The following is an 18,747-nucleotide window of genomic DNA, read 5'->3' on the forward strand; positions in this document are numbered from 1 at the left end:
GTAACGAAAGGAGTGCCATCAAACAGCTAAATTGGGGATGTCTTGCATGGAGATGAAAGACTGTACAAAGATCTGACTGTCTCGGTGATCACAGTGGGTGGTCTGCAGAATGTTGGAAAATGTTGGAGGTTGACACCCCTCTGCAGTTTGGGGTGTGTTTATTTTCAGGCTTCTGAGCACAGTTTGAGACATGATAGAAAAATAATGTATAAAAGCCAGTGTCTGGGCAAAGAAACGGAAGCAGGTATTTTTGGTTTTGTTTTCTAAATAGGTGTTTTGACCTCCCTCTAAAAGCATTACATTCTCCCAAATTTAATTGGCATTATTTGTTTGTCAGTTATCTTACAGTTTCTCCTACAGGGAAAATCCAGAACTTCCTAGGATGTTGCAAGAAAAGAAAAAGAGCATTCTACTTCTCGATGGCCACAAAAATCATTCCAAGGCCATGCAGTCATCCATCTTCAAAGATGGATGACTTCCGTCTTCATTTGTGCATTTAGATGCTGGAGCAGCTCAAGACGCTAGAAAATCCAGACAACATGAAAGATGCCTTAGTCTATTGGCTAACACCACCGGTTTTCTTTGAAACCCTGGGGGTAACTCAGCTTGACTTCTTTTAAAATCAACTTTCCCACTTTAATCTCCAGCTGTTGGATTCTGAAGCTTCAGGTCAGCAGAAATAGGACCACAGGGAACTTCTTCCTCATGTGGAGATGGAAATGGGGCAGAGGCTCTTTACCTAAACTGATGTAGGAGACTTCTGTGGCTGTCCTGATAAGACAAGGTGAAATCCAGTAAAGGACTCAGCATCATGTGGGAACATCCTACTTTTCTCAGTTCACCAATTCATACTCTAAATGTTGTTATCAGGACTTCCCTGGTGGTCCAATGGTTAGGGCTGTGCCTTCTAATGCAGAGGGTAAGGGTTCGATTCCTGGTCAGGGAGCAAAGATCCCGCATGCCTCACGGCCAAAAAACCAAAACAAACCCCAAAACCCACAAAATAGAAGCAATATTATAACAAATTCAATAAAAGACTTTAAAAAAATAAAATAAATGTCGTTATCCACAGAGCTGCAGCAGGTGGTAAAATGAAGTCTCGCCGCTGAGGTTTCATATTTATTTCTGATTGTTGGGGTAATGACTTCAGATGCTGTCCAGCCATCACCCGTCCAGTTCTTTCCCTTCCCACTGCTCTGTCCTGGTGCAAACACCACCCACTTCTGCCTGGACAACAGTCTAAGTGATCTCTCAGCTTCCGTCTGACCCCAGCACCATCCCTGACACCCACATCTCTTCCGTGGCACTAAGAGTGGTTCCTGGGACTGGGGTTATGTCCTGCCCCCACTCAGAGCATCTCCTGGCTTCCTTTCTACTCCAGTTGAAATCAAGACGCCTTCCTTGCAGAGTTCCACCAGACGGGCCCTCCACGCCTCCCCGGTCTCCTTTTCTTACCATCCAGCCACACTGATCACCCTGTTTCTGGAGTGTGTGGTGCTCCAAGCTCATTCTGGGCTTCAGGGTTAGTTAGACCAGCTCTTCACCTACCTGGAGATCACTCAGTCATTCAACAAATGTGTACTGAGTGCCTTCCCTGTGCCAGTATCGTAGGCAATGGGGACATTGAGGTGAAACAGCCTTTACTGAGCTAATGTTCTAGTGGGACAGTCGATCAGTGAATATACAAATATTTGCTAATACTAGTGTGTGGGGAGGGGGGTACTGATTTCCATGGGCGGTCAGGAAGGCCTCCCGAGAAAGCGCCCTGTGAGCAGGGACCTGAAGGGGGTGCACTGTCTTGAGATTCTCCCTGTTTGTCTGCTTGTTGTCAGTACCCGCACTCCACCACAACAGTACCCAAATCCACGAGAGTGGAGACCTCACCTGGTTCACGCCTCTGTCTCCAGTGCCCAGAATGGGGCCCAGCATATAGTAGGTGTGCAGTAAATATTCAAGGAGATAGAGGTGAACCTCCGGAAGGCTCCAGTCTGCATCATTGGTGCTGCCTTTGTTTGTAGAAGCAAGAGAACCTCTGCTCTGAGAAATACAGCCTTTGTAAGGCAGATCACACCTGACTTCTAACCTGCCACTTCTGGATGCTTAGTCCGAGAAGGGGACTCATTTGAGGAAATAGAGGTTGTGGTCACTAAATAATTTGACTGGGGGATTCTAACAGATGGGATTTCATAAGAGGAGGTGAGATGCCCAAGGAAGCAACTGCTTCCGACAACCAGGATTATAATTTTTTTTTTTATGAAGACATTGGATACTGTAATTCAATTTATTTGGGTGCATAATTTACACTTTTCATTGTTAATGTAATCTTATGTTAATCTTTTATTTAACCTCTTTATTGGAGTATAATTGCTTTACAATGGTGTGTTAGTTTCTGCTTTATAACAAAGTGAATCAGCTATACATATACATATATCCCCATATCTCCTCCCTCTTGCGTCTCCCTCCCACCCTCCCTATCCCACCCCTCTAGGTGGTCACAAAGCACCGAACTGATCTCCCTGTGCTATGAGGCTGCTTCCCACTAGCTATCTCTTTTACATTTGGTGATGTATATATGTCCATGCCAGTCTCTCACTTCGTCCCAGCTTACCCTCCCCCCTCCCCACGTCCTAAAGTCCATTCTCTACATCTGCGTCTTTACTCCTACCTGCCCCTAGGTTCTTCAGAACCTTTTTTTTTTTTTCTTTTTTTTTAGATTCCATATATATGTGTTAGCACACGGTATTTGTTTTTCTCTTTCTGACTCACTTCATTCTGTATGACAGACTCTAGGTCCATCCACCTCACTACAAGTAACTCAATTTCGTTTCTTTTTATGGCCGAGTAATATTCCATTGTATATATGTGCCACATCTTCTTTACAGGATTATAATTTAAGGGAGGATGAGGATGGGGATGAAGAGGAAGGATGTCAGAACCCGGGACGGGTGGGCATTTGCCAGGCAACAGCTGCCATAGAGGCACAAAAGGGTCTTGGGAGCCAATGAGCAGGCAAAACACTTGGCTTTGCATCCACTCACTGGCCAGGCCAACTTGGCAAATCGTTTAACTTCTGACCTTGTTAAAGAAAGTTATTCTGGCACTTGTTCAAACAGTTGGAAAACTTTATTCAAGACTATTGCCATAGGGGAGAGAGATGGGGCTCAACTTCAAATAAAATAAGGACAGCTGGGGATTTGTAGCCAAGGAGCAGAGTGAGGGGCAGTGGATGGAAAATTATGAAGAAGAGACCTCGAGGGTAGGGGGATTCTTGCTAAACTGGCCTTATAGGATTCTTGCTAAAGGCAGTCCAGGGACTTAGACATCAAAGGTGGGAGATGGGGAACTTCATCAGGTATCGAGGGGTCGAGAGATTGTCTCTAACCTGACTTAGCAGGGTTCTTGCTGAAACTGGACTCTGCAGTGATGGACACGGAAGCCCAAGGCCATGGCCTCATTGAGAAGAGGGCTCAGAGGAGCCTCACTAAGGTTTGGTCAAGGAGGGCCTTTGTCAACCTCACCTTCCTCATCTGATCAATGGGGACAAAAATGCCAGTGCAACCCACCTTGTGATATAAAGTCAGCCTGAAGACGTCATGTAAACCCTACATTGCTGAACAAATGGGAGAGAGGGTGCTGTTGTAATGCTGTTCCTCCTGCCCTCAGCAGAACCTATGACTCGGAAAGATCTCAGTGCACTTCTGTTCGAGTGTGGCGCCCTCTCCTTGCTTGCTCTCTGCACCCTGTTTTATTCTAACTACATCCCTGGCACAGAATTAGCTCAGCAGCGGTCAGCTGATGTGAAGAGGAAGAGGGAGATGATGGCGAGGGGAACACAGATTTAGGAATCAGTTCTGGAAAGAGTCTGCAGACAGAGGGTGGAATGTAGGGGGCACGGGGGCAGACGGCAGTGCCCAGGTCATTTAGGCTGGTCCTTGTGCTAAAGGTTTCTCCCAATACCATGACACAGTATTTGGAAGAAACCATTTGTCTCAATGAGAGCTAGTTTTGAAGCAGAGAGGAAAAGAGGAGTTATTGAAATGACAGTTTAATCCTTGGGGGAAAATCAAATTTATATTCCCATTTTACATCATGCTTTGAGATAAACACAAGACAAATAGAAAGAACCTTAAGGAAAATATAGATGAATATTTACATAATCTTGAGGAAGGGTTTGTAAGTATGACATCAGAGGGACAAAACAAGCTTAATAAGTTTGACTAGTGATGGACCTTGCCACTTACAAAAGAGACAGGCCAATTAGTAAAAAAAAAAAAAAAAAAAAAAAAGATTGCTATTCCAAAGAATACATTCTTAAGGCATAGAGAGCACTTAAAAATTATAAAAAAGGTGAATACCATAAGAGAAAAACGGCCACAAGAGAAGACACTCCCGTCGGCCAGCAAACAGATGGAACAACTCACCAGCACAAATCAGAGAAGCGTAAATAAAACCACAAGACTGAAAACACTTACACAAAGGCTTTTAATCAAGAATTTGGGACTGTTGCAAGACAATCACAGTAACAGTGTGATTTAATATTCCATCCAAATTCTAAAATATTTTAAAAGAAATGCCATCCCATAAATGTATGGAAACTAGAATAATTTCTTTGGAGCTATTAGACTTTAATGCTAAGATAAAAATGATTCATAATTAACACTTTTATCCCAATAAGCATCTCTTCAGTGCTCATTTGTTCTCAAACTTAGAAACCTTAAGATCAAATCAAATTATCACATCATCTTCTTAGAGGTAGTACCTTTTTAAAGAATAACACGTACACACAAATTCCAAAGCAAATGGATGGGTTACAGCCATATTTGGAAACTTCCATTGGTTCTGACCGGCAGGCTGGAGGAGGCTGGGTGTGGCAGGAAAAAGGTGTTCATGTGAGCGTAAGGGGACACCGCTCCAGAACAGACTCTGTTATTGTCGGTTCATCGCTGCACTTATATAAACAGTTGTGCGTGTTGCCTGTGCACACACGTGTCTTAGGAAGAAAAAAAGGATTGGGGAGCGAAGGCATCAATACATGATTTGAATTTCACCATTCAAGAGAAAAGGATGTCAAATGCTGGCTGGAAACTCAGCAGCTGGGCTCGTAGGAACCCTTCACCCAGGAAAGCCTTCAGCCAAGATAATGAGAGGGAGAATTGAGCATCTCTTGTTAAAGATCAACTTTCCCATGGAGCAAAAAGAACGCCAGGGCAGTGAGACAAAAGAAATGCCTCTTAATCATGAGTGTCATTCATAAAATGTCCTTTGTCTATTCAGAGCAATTTTAGTCCTTGGGTCTGTGGGCCAAGAGTAGAAAAGAACAAGAAGGAATTTTTATCAAGTTACGCTTTCAATGAACTGAACATTCTATGAAAGAATTCAAACTAACTTCATTCAGTACTTAATTTGTTTAAAGCAAGGGTGGTTTTATTTTGCTTTTTAAAGCTAGTGGATGCCATATAGTAAGTGATTTTGCTGAACACTCCAGAAAACATTTTTTAAATGGATGGTCTGTTAACTGAGTTCAAACCAGGAGTGGAAAAAAAGAAAATAGGATGCGTAGTTTTCTAATAAAGACTGCTTGCCTAGCAAAGGGATAGTTCCCCTTGAGCTTGATAACTACATTCAACATTTGGGACTTCCCTGGTGGCACAGTGGTTAAGAATCCTCCTGCCAATGCAGGGGACACGGGTTCGAGCCCTGGTCCGGGAAGATCCCACATGCCGCAGAGCAACTAAGCCCATGCGCCACAACTATTGAGCCCGCGAGCCACAACCACTGAGCCCGCGAGCCACAACCACTGAGCCCATGAGCCACAACTACTGAAGCCTGCGTGCCACAACTACTGAGCCCGTGTGCCACAACTACTGAGCCTGCGTGCCACAACTACTGAAGCCCGCGCACCTAGAGCTCGTGCTCCACAACAAGAGAAGCCACCACCCCCCACAACTAGAGAAAGCCCGAGCGCAGCAAAGAAGACCCAATGCAGCCAAAAAAAAAAAAAAAATACATTCAACATTTGCTGAGATTATGGTCATAAATCCTTAGCAGGAGCCACTCACTACCCCTACCCCCACCCCGACCCGAGCAACCAGCCAAAAAGGGAGGCAATCCATTTGCAGGCACTGCGGTATTCAGTTATTGCTAACTAGTGAAAGCCTTTCCCCCCACCCCAGGTGAAAAATAAATGCATATGCTTGGGAGGCTCATCCAGAACATCGATTGGCAGCACTGGATTAGGACCCTCAGTGCAAAAAGAAGGCTCATGGAACAAGAGAACTTACTCTAGAGGTTTCCTTCCTCTATGCATCAGCAAAAAAGCTGTGATCAAATACTTATTAGCTGTGACTTTGGCTGAGCTATCTAAATATGGGAAAAATAAGGAATCTTAAGGCAAGGGCCAGATCACTCACTTAGGCACTGTCTAGATATGAACATCTGCCCTTCAGTTAAGCACATAAGTCTCCAAGCACCCCCTCGCTCTTGCTCCTGGGCTGTGTGTGCTCACTTATTTTGCAACTGCATTTAGTCATGGAATTTCTTCCAGAGCCACTCTGAGTCTGGAGAGGGAACCCATGACCAATGAGTCAGATTTGTTTTAACTTGTGAAGAGGGTTATTTGATGAGTTGAGATGGTGCTCCTACTCGGTCAGGATTAGCTCCGATCACTGAGGTAGAGGGTGAAGAAGGGGCCACTTCTAGTTCTCTCCCGAGTCCTGGAATTCAACCTGCAATCCCACCCCACCCATCCCCTCCTCCTCTGGAAACCTTTCTCGTTGGCACACGGGGTCATTCATCCAGTGGTAATGCAGAAAAGCCAGGGCCAGGGGCTGTGAGGTCTCTCTTTAGTATAGCTCTGGGCGCACTAAAAGTTCTATTGGTTATCTCGGCATCCTTAAGTATATTACTGATCTCCCCTGTAGGCGATAACCCCAACCGTAAAAGAAGAGGTTGAACTGTGTGTCTTCTATGAGGTCTGTGGTCAGAGCCAGAGATTCTAATCATTCAAGCAGACAACAGTCTCAAAATTAAATGGAGAGTGAGATTGATTTTAAAAAGAAGGAGGCCCTGCTTTTGGACATTCTGATTCAGTAGGTTTGGGAGAGAGCCTGCTAATTAGCATTTTTAGAAATCTTTCCAGGTTATTCTTCTAGGTCTAAACGATATTCAGTTGACCCGAATGCATTAATTCATTGTATGAAATGACACCAGGAAGAATCAGGTTCATTACTGAAAAGGCAAAGTGTACACCCGCCATCCAGCATACCTCAGTGGGATACCAGGGAGGGGCTGCCTGCTTCACCTTTTTATATTCCCATCTTCCTTTCTTTTACAATGGAGATAACCAGGCAGTTGTATGTATGTAGAATGGTTTGTGTTAAGCCAGAATGACAACCATCCTAAAAAGAAAAAAACACCCAGAAGAAATGAAAAGAAAAGAATCTGACTGAAGCTGGCCAGTTAGGTCTGCCCACATGATTTCCACGTTAAGTCTGACTCAGTCTTTCCTTTTCAGCCAGCACAGTCCGGCCAGAAGATGCCATGACTACAGGTGTGGAAAAAGACAAGGCGACCCTGCGTGTGGAAGATTACACAGTGACCCCAGGTGCCGGTGGAGAGCCCCATCAGTCTGCTGGCTTGACAGCTCAGGTGAGTGATCACATGCAAGGATATTTATTATATGTATGTGATCACATGCAACGATATTTATTATATGTATGTGATCACATGCAAGGATATTTACTATATGTATTTGATCACATGCAAGGTTACTTATTATATGTATGTGATCACATGCAAGGATATTTACTATATGTATTTGATCACATGCAAGGTTACTTATTATATGTATGTGATCACATGCAAGGATATTTATTATATGTATGTGATCACATGCAAGGATATTTATTATATGTATTTGATCACATGCAAGGTTACTTATTATATGTATGTGATCACATGCAAGGATATTTATTATATGTATGTGATCAGATGCAAGGTTACTTATTATATGTATGTGATCACATGCAAGGATATTTTGTGACTGGCTTATTTCAATATGCTTGAACATAATGTCCCCAGTGTTCATCCATATTGTAGCATGTGTAAGAATTTTTTTCCTTTTGAGGTTGAATAATATTCCATTGTATGTACCACATTTTCTTCATCCGTTTGGATTGCTTCTAACTCTTGGCTATTGTGAATAGTGCTGCTATGAACATGGTTGTGCAAATATCTCTTCCAGACCCTGCTTTTAATTCTTTTGGGTGTACACCCAGAAGTGGGATTGCTGGATCATACGGTAGCTCTATTTTTAATTTTTCTAAGGACCTCCATTCTATTTTCCGTAGTGATTGCAACCTTTCTACCAACAGTGCACAATGGTTCCAGTTTCTCCACATCCTTGCCAACATGCTATTTTCTGTTCTTTTGATAGTAGCCATCCTAACAGGTGTGAGGCAATAATCTCATTGTGGTTTTGATTTGCTTTTCTCTGATGATTAGTGATATTAAGCATCTTTTGTATGTTTTTTGGCCATTGCGTATCATATTTGGAGATTTGTCTACTCAAGTCCTTTTGCCCAGGGAACTCCCTGGTGGTCCAGTGGTTAGGACTCTGTGTTTCCACTGCAGGGGGCATGGGTTCGATCCCTGGTCAGGGAACTTAGATCCTGCATGCCGTGCGGCACAGCCAAAAAAAAAAGACTGGAAGTCAAGTCCTTTTGCCCATTTTTTAAATCAAGTTATTTGATTTTTTTGTTATTGAGTTGTAGGAGTTCTATATACTTCAATCAGATATTAAAGTATCTGATTTGCAAATATTTTCTCCCATTCCATAGATTGCCTTTTCACTCTGTTGATTGTGTCCTTTGATGCACAAAATTTTTAAGTTTGATGTAGTCCCATTGATCTATGTTTGTTTTTGTTGCCTGTGCTTACTAGCATATTTGTTGAATGCTACATTGGCATGAACTTTGGAGTCAACAGAACCATTTCCAAGTCTTGTTCTGTTGCTTGTTGGCTCTGTGAGCTTGGGCATATTATCTGATCTCTCTAAGCCTTATTCATACTATAGGGCTAATAATAGAATTTACTTAGGGGTTTTCGTGGTGTAAATGAGAAGGTATTTAGAGGGCCTGGCAAATAGTAAGCTCTTAGTAAAGGCTAACTATCACTCTGATTGGGGGAGGAAGGGCATTAAAAATAATACAACATAGTATGTGCCAAATAAATGTTACAGGGGAAAAGTGCCATTCAAGTTCAAGGAAGAGAAAGAATTAATGCCTCGTGCCCCAGTATTTTCTGAGGAGTTTAGACCTTAGGAAGTCAGCATGCTAAACATTTGGCATTTATTTCAGGATTTTATTCCTATCCCCATTCTTGTTGTTTCTTTATGTTTGTTTTCTTGTTTCCACTTTAAATTTAGGTCATCATATAGCTTATACACTTATGCCACCTTAAATCCTTTTCTGTTATAAGGCCGAGTATAAAGCATTAGGTTTTATTTCTGTTTTGCCTCATTTACATCTCTAATAGATGCCGACAAGAACAAAGAGTATAACAGACGGTCACAAAGAGGACCTGCCAACTGCGGAAAGCACAACCCACTCCCAAGGACAAAGCCGGAGCACCACAGCCCCGAATGTGGCAACTAGTCAGTCCCCGGGTAAGAAAACCAGACACCCCGGTAGGGGTTGATCTTCTTTTGCATAATCAGTGTATTCCAAAAAATCCAGGAACAAATATAATAATCAATAGGGCACATATTGGAACGCAAGCACTAATTTTGAACCAAGCTTTCTGTGGTAGGTTCAGAATTTGTATTTATTGGGTTGCTGAACGCAGCTTTCTAACCTTAAATGACAACTAGTGATAATGCCTCCACAAGGGCAAGTTAGGTAGCTACTGGTGTCATATTGCTGACCCTAACCTGATATAATGCCACACTAAGAACTTTGTGTTGACACCCAAAAGCGTAAAACTTAGCCAACCTATGTAAATCTTAGTAGATTCTATGCTAACATTTACCATCTTACACTGAGTTCATGTCTGTACACATGAAGCAAGAATCTACTCTAAACCAGTCTTACCAGGATTTGGGGTTGTGCTTGTGATTCACAGTTGGTACCTGCAGCAAAGTGAATGGGACCCCTTGAGGTGAAACTCTTTGGGACAACTTTGAGTCTTTGTCATTATTATGAGGTTTAGACCATCACTAATGAGCATGAGGAAAGATCATTGCCATTACAACTTAGCAAGGGAAAGAGCCTCCTATTTCCAGAACTTTCTTAAGAGAAATTCAGTTGTTTGGGATATTTTTAAAATATACCTTATTTTGTAGTAGATAGGGGTGGAAGAGAAAAGGAACTAATCCTCTAATAACTGCAATGAGTGCTTGCTAACTCAAGCAATTTTCTATAATCATTTTATATAGTTACGTATTTTCATCTTTAAATGAAAGCAAACATAAGGACCTTCCCTAAAGCCGTGGTTCCTGAAACCAGTTGCACAGCTGAACACTTAGAAAATTATTCCTTACTGTTTAATATGCATTTCCAGACCCAATCGCCAATCTGGTTTTAAAAACTCTGTAGCACTTCTGAAGATTTTTTAAATGCGTTATATTTGTACACCCATGTTCATAGCAACAGTAGACACAGTAGCCAAAACATGGAAGCAACCCTATTTTCCATGGAAAGATGATTGGATAGACAAAATGTGTCATATACATACAATGGAGTATTATTCAGCCTTTAAAAGGAAGAAAATTCTCACACATGCTACAACATGGATGAACCTTGAGGGCTAAATGGAATAAGCCAGTCACCAAAAGACAAACACTGTGTGATTCCACTTAGATGAGATACACAGAGTAGTCAAAATCATAGAGACAGAAAGTAGAATGGTTATTGCCAGGGCTGGGGGAAGGAGGGAGTGGGGAATCGGTACAGTGTCAGTTTTGCAAGATGAAAAGGAGTTCTGGAGATGGCTGGTGGTGATGTTTGCACAACAGTGTGAATGTGCTTAATACCATCAAACAGTGCACTTAAAAATGGTGAAGATAGTAAAGTTTATGTTGTGTATTTTACCACAAAGATAAAAAAAGTTTTAGAACATGCTTTGAAAATAAAGCCTACGGTTACTCCAAGATGCTAAAGAAATGGTTAACAGTAAACACCAGAGAGAACCAAATAGGGCTAAGCAAGGAAAGAATCGTCAATATATTGATAATTGGTCATTGGAAAGCATTTCAAAATTTTGGAGAAGCATTGATCATTTGTAACAAGAGTTCACAGCTAATTAGCGGCAGAAAATGGAGCATTACAAGTTGACTAGTTTTTATAGCATACCAGGATATTTCTCCTATTCCTTAAAAATAAAAATTCTCAATTAACTGGAAAATGCTCACGGTTACTCTCTTGTCCTGTCCCCTACCCCACCCTTTCACACAAACTGTGATTATGGCGCATTCCCACTTCATGCGTCAGTGTTCCAAGAAATTTTCACTTGTGAGTTAAAATGTAATTATAGGGGCTTCCCTGGTGGCACAGTGGTTGAGTCTGCCTGCCGATGCAGGGGGCGCGGGTTCGAGTCCTGGTCTGGGGGGATCCCACGTGCCGCGGAGCAGCTGGGCCCATGAGCCAGAGTTACTGAGCCTGCACGTCTGGAGCCTGTGCTCCGCAACGGGAGAGGTCGCGATAATGAGGGGCCCGTGCACCGCGATGAAGAGTGGCCCCCACGTGCCGCAACTGGAGAAAGCCCTCGCACAGAAATGAAGACCCAACACAGCCATAAATAAATAAATAAATAAATAAAAATTTTAAAAAAATGTAATTATAAACAATTGGGTTTTTTTTTTTACATTTTGCATTCTTTTTTTAAAAATTATTATTATTATTTTTTTAATTTTATTTATTTATTTATTTATGGCTGTGCTGGGTCTTCGTTTCTGTGCGAGGGCTTTCTCCAGTTGCGGCAAGCGGGGGCCACTCTTCATCGCGGTGCGCGGGCCTCTCACTATCGCGGCCTCTCCCGTTGCGGAGCACAGGCTCCAGATGCGCAGGCTCAGCAGTTGTGGCTCACGGGCCCAGCTGCTCTGCGGCATGTGGGATCTTCCCAGACCAGGTCTCGAACCCGTGTCCCCTGCACCGGCAGGCAGATTCTCAACCACTGCGCCACCAGGGAAGCCCAACAATTGGTTTTTTAAGAGGTAATTTTATAAGGGCAGCAGATGTCTTTCCCATGGAACGCCCCAGTTTGATGATGTCCATATGTATGACACACTTGCATGATCACAGTCAGTATAACTGGGAGGGAGCTAGCGGGTACAAGACTAGTAAACTCTAATTTGGTAATGAATCTTCCACAAACTTCATTTTCGGTGATGTATTTTGTGACGAATGACGTCATTGATGGTGATAATGTTATGTTGTGAGCCCAGTATGCGGCTACCATGTTCAGAAGACATGACCTGTCTCTACTGGTAGTTGGCAGCCAGGTATAACATTTAGAGAGTTGATTTGATGACACCTTTGTCCTGGGCAGGCTTCAAAACCAACAATCTCCCAGTCTCCCAACTGGGTTGGCGCAATCAGCTTGAGCTCCACGTAAATGCTGTAGAGCTGTGAGTTCAGCTCATGCAGGGAGAGCTGAGTTCAAGGACCCATACCCTGGGGCCATCTTGAAAAGATGTCTTTTTTTTGAAGATGGATTTGGTACAGAGTGGATGACTTCTTTCCAACTCAACCGTTAGAAAAAGAAAGCATCTTATAGCTGATGGTTGGCTGGTGTCACCTTTGATTAGGAAAGCTACTGGATATCTGTGGTATTTTGCAAATTGTGAACTAAGTTTCTAGGGAAGGGCCTGATTGCATCACTTCTCTCCATTGTCTCATTATATCGAGGCCTCTTGACTCCTTCATAAACACCTACCACCCAGAGGAGTGAAGGACTCAGTATACAAAGAAGTTGATGGGAGAAACAAAACAAAAGGCCTTTATTTTTTAAAAGAAATTGTGTAAAATTACCTGAAAGAAACTCACAGTTTTATTACTTACAGGAAGGTATTCATAATTAAACAACTTCACATGCTTGGTAAATGAGAATATTCACATTGTAACTATTGGATTAAGTTTAGCTGCAGATAGAAATCCTACAATAATAGTGCCATAAATACAAAGGGTATATTCTCATTAAAATCATGTGCCCTGTAAGATCTGGATTTTGCTAGGAAATTGATATCACGAGGCAAATCACAGTCTTGACCACAACTTCCAAAACATTTTGCTCTCAGAATGACGTTTCTTCAAAATAGACCTCATCATAATGGGTGAGTTTTCCATGATCTTGACATTGGACCAAGAATCAAGGGGCTTGGATTCTTTTGTTACCCTAACCTCTGAAATCTTTGACTATTTATTTAAGATCTCTATGGGTCCGTTTCCTTGACACTGCTCTCTACAGTGGGTGAGAAAAAAAGTAACATCCACAAAAGAACTACAGACCCATAGGTGTGAAGAAGCATCCATAAATTCAATAATAATAGTTTTGAAACAAGATCATGTCAGAGCTTGCTTAAAAATCCACGGATCCAATTTACTTAAGAAATTATCCTCTTTGCTTGTGTTTTGCTACCTTCCATTTAGGGTAAATTCATCTTCTGCCAATTGTTAAATTATAGTTACTAAATCCTAATAATTCTATGTCATTACATCTCTCTCTTTTTAGGGAAAACAGATGGAGAAAACCCAACAACAGTTGAGAAAGGTGGGTTAGATTTTGGTATCAAAATATTCTCATGTTTTAAAAAAGGTTTATTTGAACTTAATCTTTGTCATGAATTACATTCTTTCCTGGATTGTAGTCAATGGGAGCAGAATACAAACCTTCTGAGAACAGGTTTCAAACCTCTTTTAAGAGAGAAAAGCCTGTATTTGAAAATAAGCAAACTGCAAATGAGTCTATTCACTTAATGACAGCTATGGAAAATGGTGTCATATCACAACTGATCATTCCTAAGAATGAAAATAGGGGCTAATTTAGTAGCTGTGTGTACACAAACACTACCCAGTAATTAACAGTGAAACCACCTAGTAGGAGTGGTATGCTTGATAGATCTTGAGACCCAGAAAACTTTCCATTCATAATATGAGATTAGAATAACCCAACATTTCTCCCTTCCTAAGTCAACTCCCACTGAATACAGGAGAAACAACATAGAACATCATTTGTTATCTACAGTGGGCCAGTGGCATTGTTTATTGCTGGTGTATTTGTTTATCTGGGGCTTATGCTTTTTTTTTCTTCTCAATCAGGTGGCTTGTCAACAGTGAGCCTGGTTGGAATCATAGTTGGGGTCTTACTAGCCATTGGATTCATTGGTGGAATCATCACTGTGTTTGTTCGAAAAATGTCAGGAAGGTACTCGTAAGTAAATATCTTAGGCCCGTGTGATAGGTAAATGAAGGCAGCCATTTCCAACCTTTGAACTAATAGAAACCTCCAAATAAAGGTCGTGTTCAGAAGCCACCAACCTCCATAAGCACTACACCTGAAGCTTCCCCAGAAGAACAGGTGTCTACTTGGGGCCTTATAAATTTCCAAGAAAGTGCCAGAGATGGCTCTTTAGTTGACTTCCATTGAGATCTCACCAAATGTGACCTCTTGTCTTAATTTTCCAACTAAGTGAACTTGAACGAAAACCCATCTGTTGGGGAGATAATATATGATTGGGTGGGGAAGGATAAATGCTATACAACTGGGGGGTCGAGGGACACAGTTAGCAATACAGTTGCAGATTTATGTGTCTGGAAATGCCCGGGAATCTGACCCTGGGTGTGAGGACCAGGCCTGGAGGAGGGCTGAGTGGGGAGAGAAGAGCCCCATAATCCAGAACTGGAAGACGTAGACAAAGAACAATAGGAACAATGACTTACGGGATTACTGGTCACGGTGCCAGTAAAAGAAGTGACCGTCACCTTTCTCTTTGTTTTCACAGGCCCTAAAGAGCTGAAGAATTGTGCCCTCCTGCCAACATGTTTTAAAAAAGAGAGTTTCCGACTTCCCCCCCCATCCCTGAGCGTGTGGAGAAGATGACCCGTGGAAATGCTTCACCACTGCACTCAAAAATCCACGGTGATTCCGCCACTTGCCAAAAGTAATGGAAGGAAAGAGTATTCATAAGACTTGCTTCTCTAAGCGTTTGTCTTTTGAAAAAAAAATTGTTCTAATATAAATTTTGTATAAGATGACTTAAAAGACAAAATGCATAGAAAACGGAGCAAAACTATGTCATCTGATGTGTAACTAAGGTAGACAATATAATCCAATCGATGTTAGAAACTGAAATCATGTCTTTGTTCTGATTGTTCTCTGTTGTTGTTAAAATGCAAAGGAATTTGGAAATATTTATACCAATGGCGTCCTTGGGTGTAAAGCTATGGCAGTAAGTGGCATAAGCATTTTGCAGTTTCTGATCTGTTGAAATGTATGCATTCCAGTCTAATTGGGTCTGTTTTTAAAGCCTGATTTGGTGTGAATAATCAAGTAGAAAATCTAAACTTACATAATATGTAATGAGCAACTGCCTTTCACTGGTCTGGGTAAATCATTTCAAAGGTATCTATTTTAGATCATAAACAGAAATCTGTACTTTGGGGAAGGCATTTTGTGCCTCACAACAAGGGCACCGACAGGGCCTCAGTGTGCTCGGCTGCCTGCTCCAGTGATGACTTTATGAAACAAAGGTTTGCTTCTACCTGCCCCCTTCCACTTCCCTCAGATGATGGGGATCCAGAGCTAAAGGGGTGACCTTCTCTCTTCCCCCTGACACAAGTCCTCCAGATTGGCTGCTTTGCTCTGGAATATGAGGACCTCAGCCCTGGATGCCGAGGAGGCTGCTGAAGGCCCAATGGTGCCAGAGGCTCAAGTGTTCCAGGAACCCAGAACCACAGTGACCCCCAAACCCTGTGTGTGCCTCTGAGAAAGAGAACCTGCCAGTTTCCTAACATTTACTTTCTGCCTCGGAAGAAAGATATGGGAATACTGGTTTTTAAAAAGCAGCTGGATTTAGAGACTTTATTTTAAAATGAAAGATATTTCTGGTCTTCATGAGATCCCACATATTTCTGTGGGGCCACAATTGACAGTTCTGTATTGGCAACATCCAACTCAGGACACTTCTCCCCGTAGGTCAACTGAATTCTTTCTCCTACACAAAAAATTTTTGTACCGAGCAGATGCTATATCACAGTTGTGGTTGTACAGTTCTGATAGCCTCTAAACTTGTACGGGTTCATAAAACAGGAAAAAGTAAACTATCAGTCTACTTTGGCATGGCCTGTTCCTCTATCTTTTGCAGATATGTGTGGATGTAATTTTAAACAGTATACTCTAGTGTCACTCAAGTCCAGCTGCTTCACCAGCCCAGGTTCCATATTTGAACATCAACTGATGGGGAGAAGGGTCTTTGGAAAAACTTTACAAATCTCTTAAATATCCTCTGTATCATCTGTCAGATTCCTGAACAGGAGTTGGGAATAATGTTCGTTTCATCTTTCCTAGCTTCTCTTTTTTTCTCTCACTGTGAAAAATAATAGTCAACCCCAAGTCATACACTGGACCCATCACCTGCTGGGACAGGACTGTGGGTTTCTTGGTCACATCTGTGTTGGTGCTCAATGCAGTGTAGACATGTTTTGAAATAAAACAGATGATTGTGTATAACAATGAGTCAGACCTTTGACTGGGAAACTTGATCAAGTCTGGATCACCCCTGAGAACATCTCCATATAAAATTACATGTTATATAAACATTTGCCTCTTGACTTGATTGGGAGTGAATTATAAATGGTTATAGGAAGTACATCCATGGGAAAGAAATGTGACTATACATTTCACCCAGAGCTCTGCCAAAGTGGGGAGGTTAAGGTCAAGTGGAGGAATCGGAGGAGAAGTGGCACCTTGGCACTACTTTTGCTCTCTCTGGTCACAAAGGGTTAACAAGGTTTTGCCCGGCTCCTGATTTCTCTGCCCTGGGGACAGGGGCCACGTCAGGGAACAGGTATACCTTCTTCCTGCCAGTCGTCCTACCCGGGAACCTGACCTCATGTGGTTAGGGCTTGACCACACAAGAAAAAGAAGTAATAACCCCTGTGAGGGTTTTCCAACTACCTATGGCCTGGGATGCACGTTGCTCCAGAATTCCTGTTCCTGGGACGTCTCACTGCTCCTTGGCCCTCGGCTGCAAACACTCCACAGGATCTGGAGACTGCAGTGGCCAGGCGTTCTGCCTCTGTCCCTCTGTCAGTCTATCTACTCCCACCGCCACCTACACTGCCCTATATGGATTCCAGTGCCACACCCCGTGTCTCTCCCTGCCAACCCTACCCCCACTCATAAAGGTTGGATGCTAAAAGCAAGAGAGCCACTCACATCATGCCTTCCTCACTATAAATACTCAGTTTCTGTTAAGTCAGGGTTGTTGAATTTGCCAGATGTCAGGAATCCTGGGTGCCTGTTTCTAAGGGGTGACACAATGGAAAAGAGCAGAATTCAGGTGCTTTACAGCTGTAATCCCTCAGAGGAGTCGAATTATTTGGGCTACAGTTTCTTCATGGAAATTTCCATGAGAGGACTTGAAAGCATCCCTTTTCTAGCAGAAAACTAACCATATTCACCTAGTCCCGCAGACCCTCAAAGGAACTGGGCCCTCGGCTACATCGAGTGTAAATTTATATTCCCTTACACACCGCCCGCAGGAGATGACTAGGAACTAATGGAGCTGCCAAGGGCACTGGAACTTTAAGGAAAAAACTCCATCCTCTCTTCCATCAGAAATGCCTGGGCACCAAGCAGTGCCGAAGTTAACTGTTTATGCCATGTTAAAGCCTCCTTTTTACGCCAATTGTTTTTTCTTTCAACCTGGGAGAAGTAATCAAAAACCAGGACTTAGTTCTGCTTCATGTGCTGCCTTTAATGAACACGGAAAGAACAAGTAACTTAATCCCTTACTCTCTCCATCTTTATTTTAATTCATATTGATTTAGTATTCAGGGCTGCTTGTGATAAATGCTTTGATGGGGCATAATGCATATTCTGACATTGTCTGCTAATTTAAACTTTGTTTGCTAATTTAAAGTCCAGTGGAAGTAAGAGAAGAATTTCGCTGAAATACAGCTGGATATTAACACATACACTTGGGACAACAGTTATCCACCCGTGAGCATCAGAGAACTTGGCGTTCCCTGAAAGACTGCATTTCTCTTTGCTCCTCCTGAAACTTAAAGCCAAGTTAGCATGTACAGTAGATCCTGGGGCTTTTAACTCAATAAATACACAGTATGTAACCACAGTTCATGGACAATAATGCAGACTAAATGTAAAATCCTGGAGTAGAATAATAAAGACTGTCCTGCTGGTGTGAAGAATGTGAGATTTTGGCCCACGGGCCCAGCACTCATGGATCCGCCTGATTCAGGCAAAGTGCCAGCCTGGATTCACGGAACATTAATCCTCAGCACTTTTCACTCTCTCTGAGGGGTCATTTTATCAGACACGGACGCAAAGCACCCAGGGTTCTCTTTCTGCATCCAAGGGCTCCGGGCCACAACACAGAGTCCCGTGCATTTTCCTGAGACCTTGATCCTCCCATGTTTTCTTTCCTACCCACTTCTTTCTTACTGCCTCTAACTCTCCACGGATGCTCATGTTTGAGAAAACAATCCCATACCAGTCACAAGAGGGATGTTT

General features: G+C 42.5%; 1 protein-coding gene across 2 annotated transcripts in view; it reads left to right on the plus strand.

Annotated features, from left to right (window-relative positions):
* The window catches only part of PDPN (podoplanin), a 28,893-nt gene extending 10,519 nt beyond the window's left edge, over positions 1–18,374 (plus strand). The window contains exons 2-6 of one of the 2 annotated variants that reach the window (XM_007174935.3): positions 7,514–7,647; positions 9,535–9,664; positions 13,726–13,764; positions 14,313–14,424; positions 14,996–18,374. In XM_007174935.3, the coding sequence (XP_007174997.1) occupies positions 7,514–7,647; positions 9,535–9,664; positions 13,726–13,764; positions 14,313–14,424; positions 14,996–15,002 (422 nt within the window). In that variant the 3' untranslated portion in view covers positions 15,003–18,374. The remainder of the gene's footprint in view (positions 1–7,513; positions 7,648–9,534; positions 9,665–13,725; positions 13,765–14,312; positions 14,425–14,995) is intronic. The other variant, XM_007174936.3, reaches the window with a different exon arrangement.
* Positions 18,375–18,747: the final 373 nt, after the last annotated feature.

This window comes from Balaenoptera acutorostrata, chromosome 1 (genome assembly GCF_949987535.1).
Source record: "Balaenoptera acutorostrata chromosome 1, mBalAcu1.1, whole genome shotgun sequence".
Taxonomy (NCBI): Eukaryota; Metazoa; Chordata; class Mammalia; order Artiodactyla; family Balaenopteridae; genus Balaenoptera; species Balaenoptera acutorostrata.